The following is a 12673-nucleotide window of genomic DNA, read 5'->3' as shown; positions in this document are numbered from 1 at the left end:
CTGATCGCTGGTTTCGTGAGAAAAATGTCAGCTCGTTCTTTATGTTACAGAAGCACAGAGACACAAGACCAGGCGGAAAGAGACGATCGTTCGGTGAAAATGAGAATCTGCGAATGCAACATGTGGAACACGGAGAGTGGAATATGTAAACAAACCGGTTAATGTACCCCCTCGGTGCGCTCTGCATGCTAACTGTTAGCAGAGCTAGTGAAATCTCTGAAAACATCTGAGCACTTTTGCAAACATGTTCTATGTTGACAACCTGACCAGACATACGGCGCGACATTCGCGGCTAAAACACTGTTAAAAGTGTAGCTGGTGACAGAAAAACGGGATATTTTAAAACTACACCACCACCACTGCTGCCTGTGATTTGATCTGCATTCTGGGATAACTGGCTGCCCCAAGTCTACACAAGCAATCGATTATCTAGGATCGACCTGTTTTGACTTACTTTGCACGGCAACCAATCAAATGTTAGAGAAGCTGCATGGGCAGCGTTAACCCCGCCCCCTGAGTTTGATGGGTGAGGCTGACAGATAAAATTATTTCATGACGAGAGCCAGGCGCCAGGACTGCCAAAATGAAATAAATAAATATATCATTAAATAATTAATTAAATGTGTCAATAATTAATTAAATGTGTCAATAATTAATTAATTACATGTGTCATAACTATTTATTTAATTAATTAATTCCAATTTTAATTAATTATTGCCACATTTAATTAATTATTTAATGGTGTATTTAATTAATTCATTATGGCAGTGCTGGCGTTCCATAAAAGGATCAATAACAATTTGAAATGTTTAATTTACAGTTTGATGATTTAAAGTCACACACAACCCGTTGAAAGGGGAGGGGCCTGCTGCTTCCAAATAGAGCACATTTCATTTATAATGTTGTAAATCCAAGCCCATCATGTATTCCTCGGTTGTGTGAAATCCCAGAAATACACCTTAGACTAATTGAATCTGTGAACTAAGGTGTAGGTCTGTTAGGTTATGTTGTGCTGATCCTCGGGTTGGGGGATGGGTGTTCATACTGGAGTGCAAAATTAAAACCAGTGGAAGATGGACAAGAAAAGTTCAAAGCCATCAGGTGCTCAGTTTAGAAAAAAGAGAAAAGATTTTTGCTTTGAGGTAAAATCACGAGCACCAAAGTGTCCCCTCTGATGTTTGCTGTAACAGTTCAGGTCACAGCGAGGTGTGGACACACAGGTTTGTGGAAGTCATAGCAGACGGGAAGCAGCCTTTTTATTTCTGTCGATGATGATAATAATGGCAGCTATAAACTGCAACTGCTCAGCACCTGAAACACTCTCCGGTTAAACTGATGATCAGATTTTATGAATGCATGACACCGAGGTTATGACGTCAGCAGAGTAATGGTAAATGGCCTGTATTTGTAGGAGGCTTTACTAGTCCCCAAGGACCCCACAGCGCTTTACATATCCAATCAGCCACCCATTCACACACTGGTGATGGTAAGCTACATACCACCAGCCCAAGGACACAACGACCGAGACTGTTCACGCCGGGGCTCGAACCGGGAACCTTCCGATTACAAGGCGCCCTCTCAACTCTTGAGCCACGATCGTTGAAAGGTTTTTATCACCAGAAAGGAAGCAATGCAGAAGCAGAAAACGTGCACGTGCGCGTGGCTGAGAGTGAGAAGGGGGAAGTCGAGGTTGTCTGTAAGAGAGGACGTGCGGATAACGGGAGCCACTCTTCACCGCGGCCGTGAGAGGAGCAGCCCGGGCTCCTGTGACAGACTCTGATTCAGGTGAGTCTGTAAGTCTGTGAGGACGCAGCGCTCACAGAGGCTTCCTGGGATCAGTTACGCGTTTATTGGCGATGAAAGAAATATTTGGCTCTTACTTAGCTGAGAGAACAGCTCCGGCTGTCACGCGTGTCCTGAGCTTTTATGACTGTGCACCGTCCTGCGCGCTGCTGGAAACCTTTGAGTCTTCAAACTCAGTTTGCTTTGAATCATCTTTATCGTGCTGACCTGAGCCGGTACAGTCTGGAGATTTACAGCTTTGCTTCTTTTTCATTCCTTCCATGTTTGACTTCCTGTTTATTTATTTTAATATTAACAGTGTTTCCGTGGTGTGCGCGCGTGCTCGTCTGTGTGACTTTGTTTTATGTCGGATCAGCGCTTAAAGGCTTTCAGCAAACCAAAGAGCGAGCCGTTATAGATCCGGACACTTTCTTCGGAATCTGCTTTTATAAACACCATAAAATGAAGTATTTCCCCCCTTTTTCTTTTCAAGTAAATATAAAATTGTCAAAACTGACCTGTAACACCACAGATGTTGCTGTAGTTCATAACATTAAAACGAAAAATAAATAAAACAAATGTATTTTACAGACATATTGAAATACATCTCAGTAATATTGAGGTAACATAACAACATTTATTTTTTTATAGAATTGTCTTGATGTTCAGTTTACCTTTTTTTGTTTTGAATGTAAAAAGAAAAATAGTAAACCAGTATAACCAGTATAAACCAGCTATATAAATACAACGAAACTGAACTGAATTACTGTTGAGTGCATGTAGCTCAGATTTCATTTGCTGCAGTGAGAAACCAGAAGTTTCTCACTGAAAACACATCACTGTGCAAAGAACAAAGAACAGCTTCATGATGGTTTATTTCAAGCCAAGTTTGACTCGCTACTTCATCAGTAAAAAGTTGTTTGCATTTATGACACGATGCCTGTAATACACCTGAGGTTTGGCTGCTAAATCTATTTGTTTAACTGGTTAGCAGCTGCATGCATAGAGCACACATTTGCAAAGTACCACAATCCCAGAATTTCCCTCCGTGATGCTCTGTGGGCTCTCCCCACTGTGTGGATCCTTCACAGAAAGCTGTTCTCCAGGATGTTTGACTCTGTAGCTGTTGTTGTTATTTGCTTACAGCATGCAGAGGTGGAACAGCTGCTGTCTGTGAGCCCGACACCATGTAATCCTGTGAGTGTGTGCTAAACACTGTTTAAACACAAAGTACTGGGATTATATCACTTTATTACTGTGATCTTGTTACTAATCTGAATACAATGTGGGCTCATTACATTTCCAGTAACACCTGCTGGAGGCCAGCCAGACTTCATGAGGAAGATGAAACAGTGTGTTTACACGCAATAATAGATATGTGACCACAGCATGTTTTACCTTTGTTTTACAGGCAGACATGTTAACTGCAGGCCTCGTGGTCGGACTGCTCGGTGGTAAGATATGTTTGGGCTTTACTCCTGGTGGAGGATGTGCTGCTACATGATAAGATAAGATAAGATAACCTTTATTAGTCCCACACGTGGGAAATTTGTTTTGTCACAGCAGGAAGTGGACAGTGCAAAAGTTATGACGCAAAAATTAGAATACAATAAGAATAAATACAGTACACAGCTGTACAGAATAGAATAAAATAAAATACTATATACAGTAGAATAAAATAAATATACAATAAGATAAAAATAGAATACAAATACAAATACTATATACAACTGAGTAAAAATACAACGATGACAGAAAGGATTATTGCACTTAGTGTTATTGCACATGTATGGATGTGTGTGCTTGATCAGTTAAAGTCTTTATTATGGAGTCTGACAGCAGTGGGGAGGAAAGACCTGCGAAATCTCTCCGTCCCACACCGTGGGTGCCGCAGTCTCCCACTGAAGGAGCTGCTCAGTGCTGTCACAGTCTGCTGCATGGGGTGGGAGATGTTGTCCATCAGGGATGACAGCTTAGCCGCCGTTCTCCTGTCACTCACCACCTCCACTGGGTCCAGAGGGCATCCTAGAACAGAGCTGGCCCTTCGGATCTCCCCAGAAATATGCATGTTTGGGCTCGATTTGTAATTTGTACTTTTATATTTATTTAAGGACTAACAAACCTAAAGTTATTAAAGACCATCTGCTCCATTTGTCTTTCTTTCATGAGCCATATTTAAATCATACAGCTATTACAGCTCTATGATTTACCATGTCCTGGCTATAAGTGTGCTGCATCCATACTAAATCCAAGTAAATGCATTCCAGCTGTATCGGCTTCAGTGAAAGCTAAATGGAGTTTACAGCACACAGCTGAGGCTCTGTCTGCATGTTAAGTGCTGATGTATCGACTGAGCGTCCTGTCCAAGTGTCTCCTGCGCTGTGTGAGGCTCTTATTTATTGAACAGACACAAAGCCCCTAAAGCTCTTCAGTCATCATTCTTGGCCTCTGCAGCTCGAGGTGCCCCAGACAGCAAATATTTAAACCCTCTGGTAAACAATCATTCTCAAGCCGACTAAACTCTCAATAGAAACCAGCTAACTACCTGCTAACTCTGCCTAACCTTGTAAATCCTCTTGTTTATGACACTCTGCTGTTTTTAACCTTCAGTTTGTTTCTTTGATTTTAGGGATGAAGGAGCATTTAGAGCTAATAATACCACAATAACCCAACAGATCCATCTCATCTCACTGGAGATTTTTAATATTAAATTACGTTTCACTTAGTTTAATTCAATTTATTTATTTAGCAACAAAAACAGCTTTATATTATAAGGTGAAGACTGGACAGTAACGCAAAAAATACAGAGAATCCAAAACAACTGATAGTAATTTGGGAAAGTTAATGACCCAAATTAGCCACTAGTGTGAGAGACTGCACTCCAGCCAGAAGGAAAAAGGTTTGTGAGGCACAAAGAACCAATCAGATTTCTGTTTTTAAAATAAAATCTTTAAATAGTGAAAAACAAACTTGAAGTTGGTCCTGTCAGTGCCTGTCTGTTTACAGTTTGGCTGGTTTTCTTAAACTGTGCGTTACATCACTGATGTCATAATTACATCGTTACTGATGTGTTTGTGTTTCTTTTTCCAGCCCTCATCTCGGGTCAGCGAGCGGAGCTCCTCGGTGCCACTGTTGGAGGCTCTGTGCTGGTTACCTGTAAACTCCCAGTTCCAACAAGGCCAAAGTGGTTTTACTGGCAGGAGGACGGGACTGAAAACATTTTGATTCATTGTGAACAAACGTGTCAACAAACAACATCTGAAGTCTACAGGAACAGAGTTACAGTCTTTGCTTCTGAGTTTGGATCGGGGAACATCTCCATTAAACTTCACAGTGTTACAGCTGCAGACGACCAGAAGTCGTTCTGGGTCATGGCTTCCTTCAAAGACAGACGTGAGCGCCGCTGCAACTCAACACTGCAGGTTTCAGGTAAGGAAGATATCTTCTTACGTCCAGATCGAATACGTCTCCCTGAGACTTTTCATACAGCTCTGACTCTGATGTTCTTGTTTCTGGCATGAAGTGTTTGTGCTGATGTGCTCTGAATGTCTGTGGTGTGTAAACAGTGTTCACCTCTGTCACAGCTTCCTACAGAGATATAAACCTGACCATTGACACAGCAGACACTGTGACCTGCACAGCGCGTGGAGGATACCCTGAATCCAGCGTGTCATGGTCGGGTCAAAACACGACCGGTGGTGAATATGTGGACCTGCATGAATACAAACCGACCCACGAGAGGGACGCAAAGGATGGAACCTTCACTGTCAGGAGCTCCGTCAGTGTGAAGGAGCTGGTGTCGGTGACCTGCCGCATCACCAACCCTCGCTCCAACCAAAGCATCAACACCACCACAAAGATAGACAGAGATGGTGCTGGTGAGTGCAGCGCATCAGCAAACCCCAGTATCTGTCAGAGTGGGAGTGCTGGTGGAGGCGGGGCTAGATAATGTTGTAACATTAGCACTATTTTGTTAAACTCAGTGCTTGTTTGAGCCTAATCAGTATTGAAGGGACGCTGCTGATATGTTTCTGTTGTACATCCGTCCCCCGATGGATGTTCACACAGTTTCAGGTAGAATCTGGGGAACATTTTTAAAATGAAGCAATAAGCCATTAAAAATCATTAAAAGCCAATAAAAATCAGGGACTTTCTGAGTCAGCAAACACTTCACTGAGTCGAAATCCTGTAAATCCTCCAAGACCTTGCTGGATCATCCTGCAGAATGTTTGATGAACGTTATGACAGAGATGACACCGATACTGCCATCACTGTCCTGACAGTGTTACATGGCTGTCCTTCAGATTTCAACTTCAATTTTATTTACACAGCGCCAAATCACAACAACAGTCGCCTCAGGGCACTTTATATTGTAAGGTAGACCCTACAATAATACATACAGAGAAAAACCCAACAATCATATGACCCCCTATGAGCAAGCACTTTGGTGACAGTGGGAAGGAAAAACTCCCTTTTAACAGGAAGAAACCTCCAACAGAACCAGAACCATCTTTGACATACTTATAGGTGAATGAGTGGTGGTGTTATTACAGACGAGCTGAGCACTCAATCAGATAAAAAGTCTGAGAAATCAGACAGAAACTCTGTGTAAGGCCCAGGTGGACGATAGATGATAACAAGTAAGACTGGTTTCTGAGTTTCACAGCTGGGGTGGACGAGGCTAAGCATCAGGCTTTCAAATGAATTAAAAGTCTGTCTGGGTCTTTCATTAATTAATAGGCTGGTGTGAAAAATTGCTGCCACACCTCCCCCTCGGCCTGTGCTTCGAGGTTTCTGGTAGTTAGAATGACTCGGGGGTGTTGATTCATTTAAACTAACATAATCATCCTGCTGCAACCAGGTTTCTGTAAGGCAGAGTAAATCGATTTGTTGATCAATTATTAAGTCATGTACTAACAGAGACTTGGAGGAGAGAGACCTAATATTTAATAATTGATCAGTGGTTGTTGATCAATGGTCATGAGAATTTGCATTCAGTCATTATGCAAATGTACTGTTTATAAGGAAACCTGCAGTCAGCTGAAACTGAAGACGTCACCTGATGATGACGAAACGTTTCTCCCACTGCAAACGTCCAGATGAACTGAATGTTTAATAAAGTTTTACTCTTTGGTTCAGATGTGGATACTGTATTGTTCTTTCTTTGTAATTGTTTATGTTTAAGTTGTTTGTTGCTGGTTTTTAGTTTGTTTTTTGTCTGTTTGGGAGCTGACACAGTCTCTATGGAGATGGGTTTTTGGGGGGTAGCAGGAGGAGAGAAGCTGCAGAGAGGCGTGTAAGACTGCAACTCTGCTTCCTGGTCCCAACTCTGGATAGTCATATTTTGGGGGGTTTAATAAATTTGTCCATATTTCTAGAAATGAGAGCTGCTCCATCCAAAGTGGGATGGATGCCGTCTCTCCTAACAAGACCAGGTTTCCCCCAGAAGGTTTGCCAATTATCTATGAAGCCCACATCGTTATGGGACACCACTGTCACTGTTAGAATTTCATTAATAAGAGAAAATATTCATGTAGCCTAACCTGGATTTTAAGGTAACCTGAATAATAATTACAGTTGTTGGTAAAGCAGCCCAGCTCATTTCTGTTGTTCTGTCATATTCTTCACAGGTCCAGACACAAATCCAGGAGTGCACGCATTCATACGTCTAGTTTCTGTCTCAGTAGCATTAGTAGCTGGATTAGCAGTAGGCACATACATCTGCTACAAGAAACGTAAGTAAAACATTGAGTTATGTTCTTTTAACATTTACAGTAAACATATGATGTAATGTTGAAAATGAATTGTTCAAACACTGATCAATAAATCAGTGACAGCAATAATCAGTCAAAAGTTTGAACAGTCATAGACCCTGTTAGGCTTTTGGATTCAGGTCTTCAGAGCTGTGATGGAGAATCTTTGCACTTTGTCAGCGTCGTGTCTTCATTGATGACCTCTTCGGGTCACATGCAGACATGCTTGAGCAATCAGCAGGAGCATACTGCTGTGATCGCTTCATGTTTTTGTGATGTTAAAGTGGGCGGGGTCAGAGCCACCGTTTTGACCCCGCCTACGGAGCACTTAGCTGTTTCATAAAGAGAGCGAACGTTCATCCGTCTGTAAAGTCACACAGGCTGTCCACAAACACACGTTTTAAATGAGACAAACGTGTCACACAGCACAGCAACACAACGTTATTATTAACCTGTAAACTGAGTCGTCTTTACAGTCGTACTGTAGCTATGGCTGTATTGTTGTGTGGTCATAGACTCAGCCGTAGCTACATAAGTAACACTGCTGTCACAGTTACACAGTGTATGAAGCAGAAGAAACGTTTTCTCACAGTGCAGAGAGGATTCATTAAGTCGGCCCCGACTGTTGCAGCGATCCATCAGAGGACATTTAGCTACTCCAGTGTGGGAGAGTAACAACTCCTCGGGGAAGATCATTTCAGCTCAGGGCAAACGTCAGGGTAGGAACGTAGATCGACCACTAAACCACAGCAGACCAGTACATGCACCTGCTGCCCATTCATAAAATGATCATAGTAAAGCATCAGTACACTGAGAGGTAGCTGCTGTTTCTGTTTTAACAGATTTTTGTATTCTATCCAGGTAGTTTACAAGGAAGTAAAGCAATCTTCAAACTTTGTTAACTGCCAGAAGTCAAAGCTCAGCAAGTCCTAACAGGTCGTGTTACAGGAGTGAAAGGTCAGCAGTCTGTAGAGCTGCAGAGTGAGTGACTGGAGGACCCTGCACCAGCTGTGCTAACGACACTTATGTGCCTGGTCTGTGATTTCTGGGAAGAGACAGAGTCTGTATCCCAATTCAGGGTCTGCAGCCTTAACGGTCCACAAGGGCCGCGTACTCAAAGACCGCTAAGGCCGGAAGTGCGAGGCTTGTGAAATGGACGGTCTAGCCTCCGTCGCGCTGCCCAGGTTGCCTAGCAACCATGATACTAACAGCTGGAAACGTGTCATACAGCTTTGTTTGACAGAGATGAAGGAGAAAATCTTTTGTTCATTTGTTTGTTTCTACATGAGCTTTGATCATTCTCTGTGAGATGAAGCTCAGCTATTGAACGGCGTATATTTTAAAGTAAAGGCTTTAAAACCAAGTTAGTACAAACGTCACTAATGTCACATGACTTTGCCGACATGTGGCCAACAGTAATGTTTTAATGCTCTTCGTTATTAAACATTTGCACATAAATAAGTGACATCATATTCAGTACTTAAAGGTCACTCTTCGGGCGCCCCTCATCCGCCGTTTTTTATCGGCAAAATTATCCACACCCACCGCCGCGCTATGCATTCTGGGATATGTTGGGCCACGAAGTCTACACCGCCACAGCCTTAAAATTCAGGGAAATGAAGGACGCATTTCAGGGCCGCATTTCGAGCAGTCTTCGAATTGGGACAGCCTTCGTCGCGTCGCTGTGACGTAATCGGCCTTAAAATGCGCCTTTAAGGCTGCAGACCCTGAGTTGGGATACAGCCGCTGTTACTAACAAGACTGTTAGTCAAGACACAGAGGCATAACATATCCAGGATTACAAAATAAAACAGGAAGTGACAGTGACCGTAACTGAGTTAGATTCGAGCTTAACTTCTATCTGTCAGATCTTTGGTGAACCAGTCAGGATCTGGCTGTTTCTTCCCACATCCATATTTGACTTTCCAAATGAAACAATATTTTTCTCACAGCACTTCAGTTATTTAGTGTTTCCTGCTCCTAACCTTTTTCCTCTGCTTTTGCTTTTAGGCTGCAAATCTGGCGATGAATCCAACGGACAACTGAATGGAGGTAATTCTGCAGTGAGGTCAAAAAGATCTATGATGACACGATTGGAGGGTCACAGCTCCACAGTTGATTCTTGACTGAAGAGCTTTGCTTTGTTTCTGGTGTAGAACAGCCAGGAGGTGAAAACCATGCAGACCAACAAATGGAGCTCCAAGAAGGTAAGAAGGGGGGAGGCGGTCCTGGTGCTCTCACAGCAGAGGTTCAACATCTGGAACGCCTGGGAAATAGTGACATATTTGGAAATATATGGTAGAGACCATGATGGTGTTACCAACACTGTGCAGACGGCTATATTTCAAAATTAAACTCGTCATGGAGAGAAGGAACCCCTGAAATCAGCTGGAAGGGACTCTGGTAGTCATGCAAAGAGTGATCCTGCAGCGTGAGGGTCTCGGAGCTCTCACATCCAAAGACAGCGTGTCACATGTCACAGTTCTTTAATGTTTGTCAACCATTGTTTCTTTGATTTTGTTAGAATCTCAAGAGGCAGCAAATGAAGGGAGCAGAGACGACGAGGATCCACAGGATGAAGGTTTGGACTTTGGCTCACTCACAAACACAATGAGATAAGATGACTGACACACTCAGCAGCTACACTCTGATGTGCTGTTTCCACAGATGAGTGGGGAGATGCACATCGAGACAACGTGGACCAAAACCTTCTAGATGGAGCAGGTAGTGTTCGTGTCTGTGCTGCACCGAGTTAGCAGACATTAACAGTCTGTAGAAATATGAATAAAAATGTAATTTTAAAGCAGCACTTTGGTCACACCTTAACTGTTTGAGTCACTGTGATGGTGAACAGACACTGAATAGAAAATGAGAAGTGTTTGATGTCCAGATACTTACAGCTCTAACTGTGCTGCACACACTCTGGTGAAGAGGATTAAAACCTGCATTCTTCTGTTTCACAGTCGAGAAATCGCTGTTGGATCGTTTCTGAGAAAAATGTTTTGTCTGCTTTTCTTTTAGAAAACCAGGAGCACCGCCCTGCAGGTGGTGCAGAGCAAGGCGGAGGCAGCGTGCACACAAACACTGACTAAACTGAGGATGGATTCATTGTTCGACTGCACTCACACACGCTGTGAACAGGACGACGGCTGTGCGGCCGACACACCAGAGGCGTCGGCAGAGTCGTTTCCTGAAGAGTTTAAACCTTTTTATTTGCACAGTTCAGTTTAAAATGACCTGTTATTGGCTCGTTCTTAGTGCCAACGAGTTCTTCTCCAGGCGGACTCAGTGAAACCTACAGTAAAACCAATGAACGATGCAGGGAGCTAAAATGTTCTGTTTGAGCTCTGCTTTTGCCTCAAGACGCCGAGAAGGATGAAACGATCAAATGAACCGTGAGCCGGTGAAGCTGCTGTGACTGACTGAGCTCAGCTTTCCTCGAGCAACAAAACAAGGATTTCGCGTCTTTACTGTTTCCCAGCTGAACAGGGTCCGATCAGCTGCACCGTTTTCTTGTTTGTCACTTTATTTAAAGATTCTGAACTGTAAGAGTCTACAATCCAGAATTTCATAACTTAATGCTGTTTTAGATGTTAGCTGACATCTGCTGTATGCTGTAAATACAGATTATAGGAGGCTGAATCCATCTTTGCTGTGTGAGAATGAGGAGCAGTGATGACTAATAATGATGACGATGATTCAGCAGCATGTGAATGGAGTGTTGCTATGAACATGTTCACAACAGTTTTACTCCTTTACTTCATCTTTTATATATTTATTTATGCATTTTAATTTGTGTGCATTCGATACACAGCTGGTACAGTAACACACTGACAAACATGAAACACTGGAAATTTAGGGACAGGGGGGTGGAAGAGGCAACAGGACAATTTATGCATGATCCACGTGGTCAGATGTTCATATGCTGCGCTCACTGATCCTCTGAAGCTAGTAATACTGACCAGGGAGCAGAAAGGAAGCAACGCGTTTGCAGGTAATTTCAGGTGCATCAGCTTAACAAACAAACTGTTTCTATGCTGTCAGTGTGTCTGGCAGCTAAAGGTCCAACTCACAGAGAAACGAAACTAACTCGAGAAAGATGAGAAAGGAAGGAGAGAGCTTCAAGTGCTCATTTAAAGCTTACATGTCAGTCCTCATGTTTTTGAATCAGTCCAACAGCGTCACGATCAGAACTGCCAGAGTTATTTTCCCAACTGGACCATTACAGCATTTCTTACAATGGTCCACGAGTCAGAATCTATTAAAGGTTTTTTATTTATTTAATTTTAAAAATTTGAGTTTGTACAACCACAACGTAGGAGACCGGGGGACGGAAAAGAGAAAGGAGAAAGAGGCGAGGAGGCGAGGCGAGGAGACGAGGTGAGGAGAAGAGGCGAGGAGACGAGGCGCTCCCCCAGCTGCTGGTTACGCCAAAGCACTTTCCCCACGCTGAGCCCTTACAACTGATGTTAGGCTCCCCCCACCCCCAACTTTCATGTACTCACTTTTCTGTTTACATTAATATAGACACAAGGTTCGGTTCCCTTTGCATCAGACCAGCGGAGCTATGTTTTTATTTCTTATGTTACATTTCAGAGCCGGTACTTTTTTACTTTGACTTGAGTAAAGAGGTTGAATCAGTACTTCAGCTTTTACTGGAGTATTCTTTAAGTGTACTTTTGCCACCTCTGGTTATTCCATACTTGTTGGAAGTTCACAGGATTTTGGGTAACTGGTGCTACAACATGCGCTGGTTCACTTTGGAGCCTCATTTCATCCTAAAACTAAAGGAGAGTTTAACAGGATATTTAAAGAACGTGTTGAGTTTGTGTTAGCTGCAGACACACAGCCAGCAGGACCTCCTTTACTGATGCTTCCAGCTGCAAACATCACATTTCAGGGAGACTTCACTGTAAACACAAAGGTCTGTCACACCTGCTCTCCGACGCGTCGACTCTCTCTGCTCTGCACGTGTCCACGACCTAACACACTTACAGTCATCACCACCACAACAGCAACACAACGGGCAGCTAGTGGTCGCAAAAGCACCGAGCACTCACGGCTCCACTGAACCTCGCCTGGAGCCCGAGAGCGTCTCCTCACTCCTGGTTATGGATTACAGATGACATCATGACCTC

The 12673-nt window shown here is 43.2% G+C and overlaps 1 protein-coding gene across 3 annotated transcripts; it reads left to right on the top strand.

Moving 5' to 3' along the window:
- Positions 1 to 1663: 1663 nt before the first annotated feature.
- On the top strand, positions 1664 to 11292 carry LOC113008449 (CD276 antigen-like). 3 transcript variants are annotated; one of them, XM_026145875.2, is made up of 11 exons: positions 1684 to 1785; positions 2929 to 2979; positions 3194 to 3236; positions 4873 to 5211; positions 5367 to 5660; positions 7413 to 7517; positions 9546 to 9587; positions 9692 to 9742; positions 10060 to 10116; positions 10203 to 10259; positions 10557 to 11292. In XM_026145875.2, the coding sequence occupies exons 3-11, from the start codon at positions 3200 to 3202 to the stop codon at positions 10625 to 10627; spliced, it is 1053 nt and encodes a 350-aa protein (XP_026001660.2). In that variant the 5' UTR covers positions 1684 to 1785; positions 2929 to 2979; positions 3194 to 3199; the 3' UTR covers positions 10628 to 11292. The 3 variants fall into 3 exon arrangements, with proteins under 3 accessions (XP_080146783.1, XP_080146785.1, XP_026001660.2); XM_080290657.1 differs by lacking the exon at positions 2929 to 2979 and having other exon boundaries at positions 1664 to 1785; XM_080290659.1 differs by lacking the exons at positions 2929 to 2979; positions 3194 to 3236 and having other exon boundaries at positions 1682 to 1785.
- The last annotated feature ends 1381 nt before the right edge of the window (positions 11293 to 12673 follow it).

This window comes from Astatotilapia calliptera, chromosome 16, assembly GCF_964374335.1.
Source record: "Astatotilapia calliptera chromosome 16, fAstCal68.1, whole genome shotgun sequence".
In the NCBI taxonomy this organism is placed as follows: Eukaryota; Metazoa; Chordata; class Actinopteri; order Cichliformes; family Cichlidae; genus Astatotilapia; species Astatotilapia calliptera.
This window is presented reverse-complemented; position numbering and strand designations above follow the sequence as displayed.

Bases quoted from the DNA above. Each gene is read 5' to 3' on its own strand.
- LOC113008449 (XM_080290657.1), top strand. From the start codon at position 3,200: ATGTTAACTGCAGGCCTCGTGGTCGGACTGCTCGGTG. The intron at 5,661-7,412 runs GTGAGTGCAGCG...TATTCTTCACAG, and splicing joins GATAGACAGAGATGGTGCTG to GTCCAGACACAAATCCAGGA. The intron at 7,518-9,545 runs GTAAGTAAAACA...TTTTGCTTTTAG, and splicing joins ATACATCTGCTACAAGAAAC to GCTGCAAATCTGGCGATGAA.